Raw genomic sequence first — 824 nt, 5'->3', positions numbered from 1 at the left:
ACTCAAAAAGAAGCTAAGCTACTGGTATCAATCTATTGATAAGTGTTGTCTTTCGAGTTACAATAGTCATGGATACCAATTCATCGTTCCCAATTTGCTTGCAATCTTCACCTTGTTTGCACCTCGCACATGTACATCTTGCACAATTGATCTTGTCAACCATTCAGCATCTCTTTTCTTGTTCTGAAATACTCTGAGGTTCCTCTCTTGCCAAATAGCGTAGACACATGCTGCTAAGGTCATTCTGTATATATCAGCACTGCCATTTTTGCCTCTAGCATATCTCTCGACCCATTCTTGCTCCATAATCCATCCCATATGTTTCCTTCTTATCCCCTGCCATTTTAGTAATCTGCTCCACACACTTTCTGAGTATTTGCACAGAAAGAAAAGGTGTTCTCTGGATTCATCCTCACTTTCACATAGTGGACAGATCATATTATTCACAATACCCCATTTTGCAAGCCTGTCTTTAGTGTATAGTTTTCCATGAGCTATCAACCGCAATATAAAGATCCACTTTGGACTTCCAGCATTATTACATACAAGTCTTATCCATGAGACTTTCTGGTAGTCCCCTTGCATTGTTGATATAGCTTCTTTATAGAAAAAGAATTCATTTCTACTATATCCGCAGGCATGTACCCAGCATTTGCAGAGTATTCCTTAGCCTTAAAGATTTTCCTCACCATCCAGGATGCTTAAGTCGGAATTATGTCCCATATTGGACTGATCTTCCTGTAATAAGTATGAATCCATTGGATCCACAACTTATCCTTCTTCTTGCACTACTAGAAATCCGCCTAAAAGCGACCGCCAAAAAG

General features: G+C 39.4%; 1 protein-coding gene across 1 annotated transcript; it reads right to left on the bottom strand.

Annotated features, from left to right (window-relative positions):
* Positions 1-66: 66 nt before the first annotated feature.
* Positions 67-585, bottom strand: LOC109221461. The gene has a single exon (XM_019385943.1). The coding sequence runs from the start codon at positions 583-585 to the stop codon at positions 67-69; it is 519 nt and encodes a 172-aa protein (XP_019241488.1).
* Between the last annotated feature and the right edge of the window lie 239 nt (positions 586-824).

The sequence above is a fragment of the Nicotiana attenuata genome, unplaced genomic scaffold, assembly GCF_001879085.1.
Source record: "Nicotiana attenuata strain UT unplaced genomic scaffold, NIATTr2, whole genome shotgun sequence".
Lineage (NCBI taxonomy): Eukaryota > Viridiplantae > Streptophyta > Magnoliopsida > Solanales > Solanaceae > Nicotiana > Nicotiana attenuata.
This window is presented reverse-complemented; position numbering and strand designations above follow the sequence as displayed.

Coding starts and splice junctions, on each gene's coding strand:
- LOC109221461 (XM_019385943.1), bottom strand. CDS start 585: ATGCAAGGGGACTACCAGAAAGTCTCATGGATAAGACTTGTATGTAAT.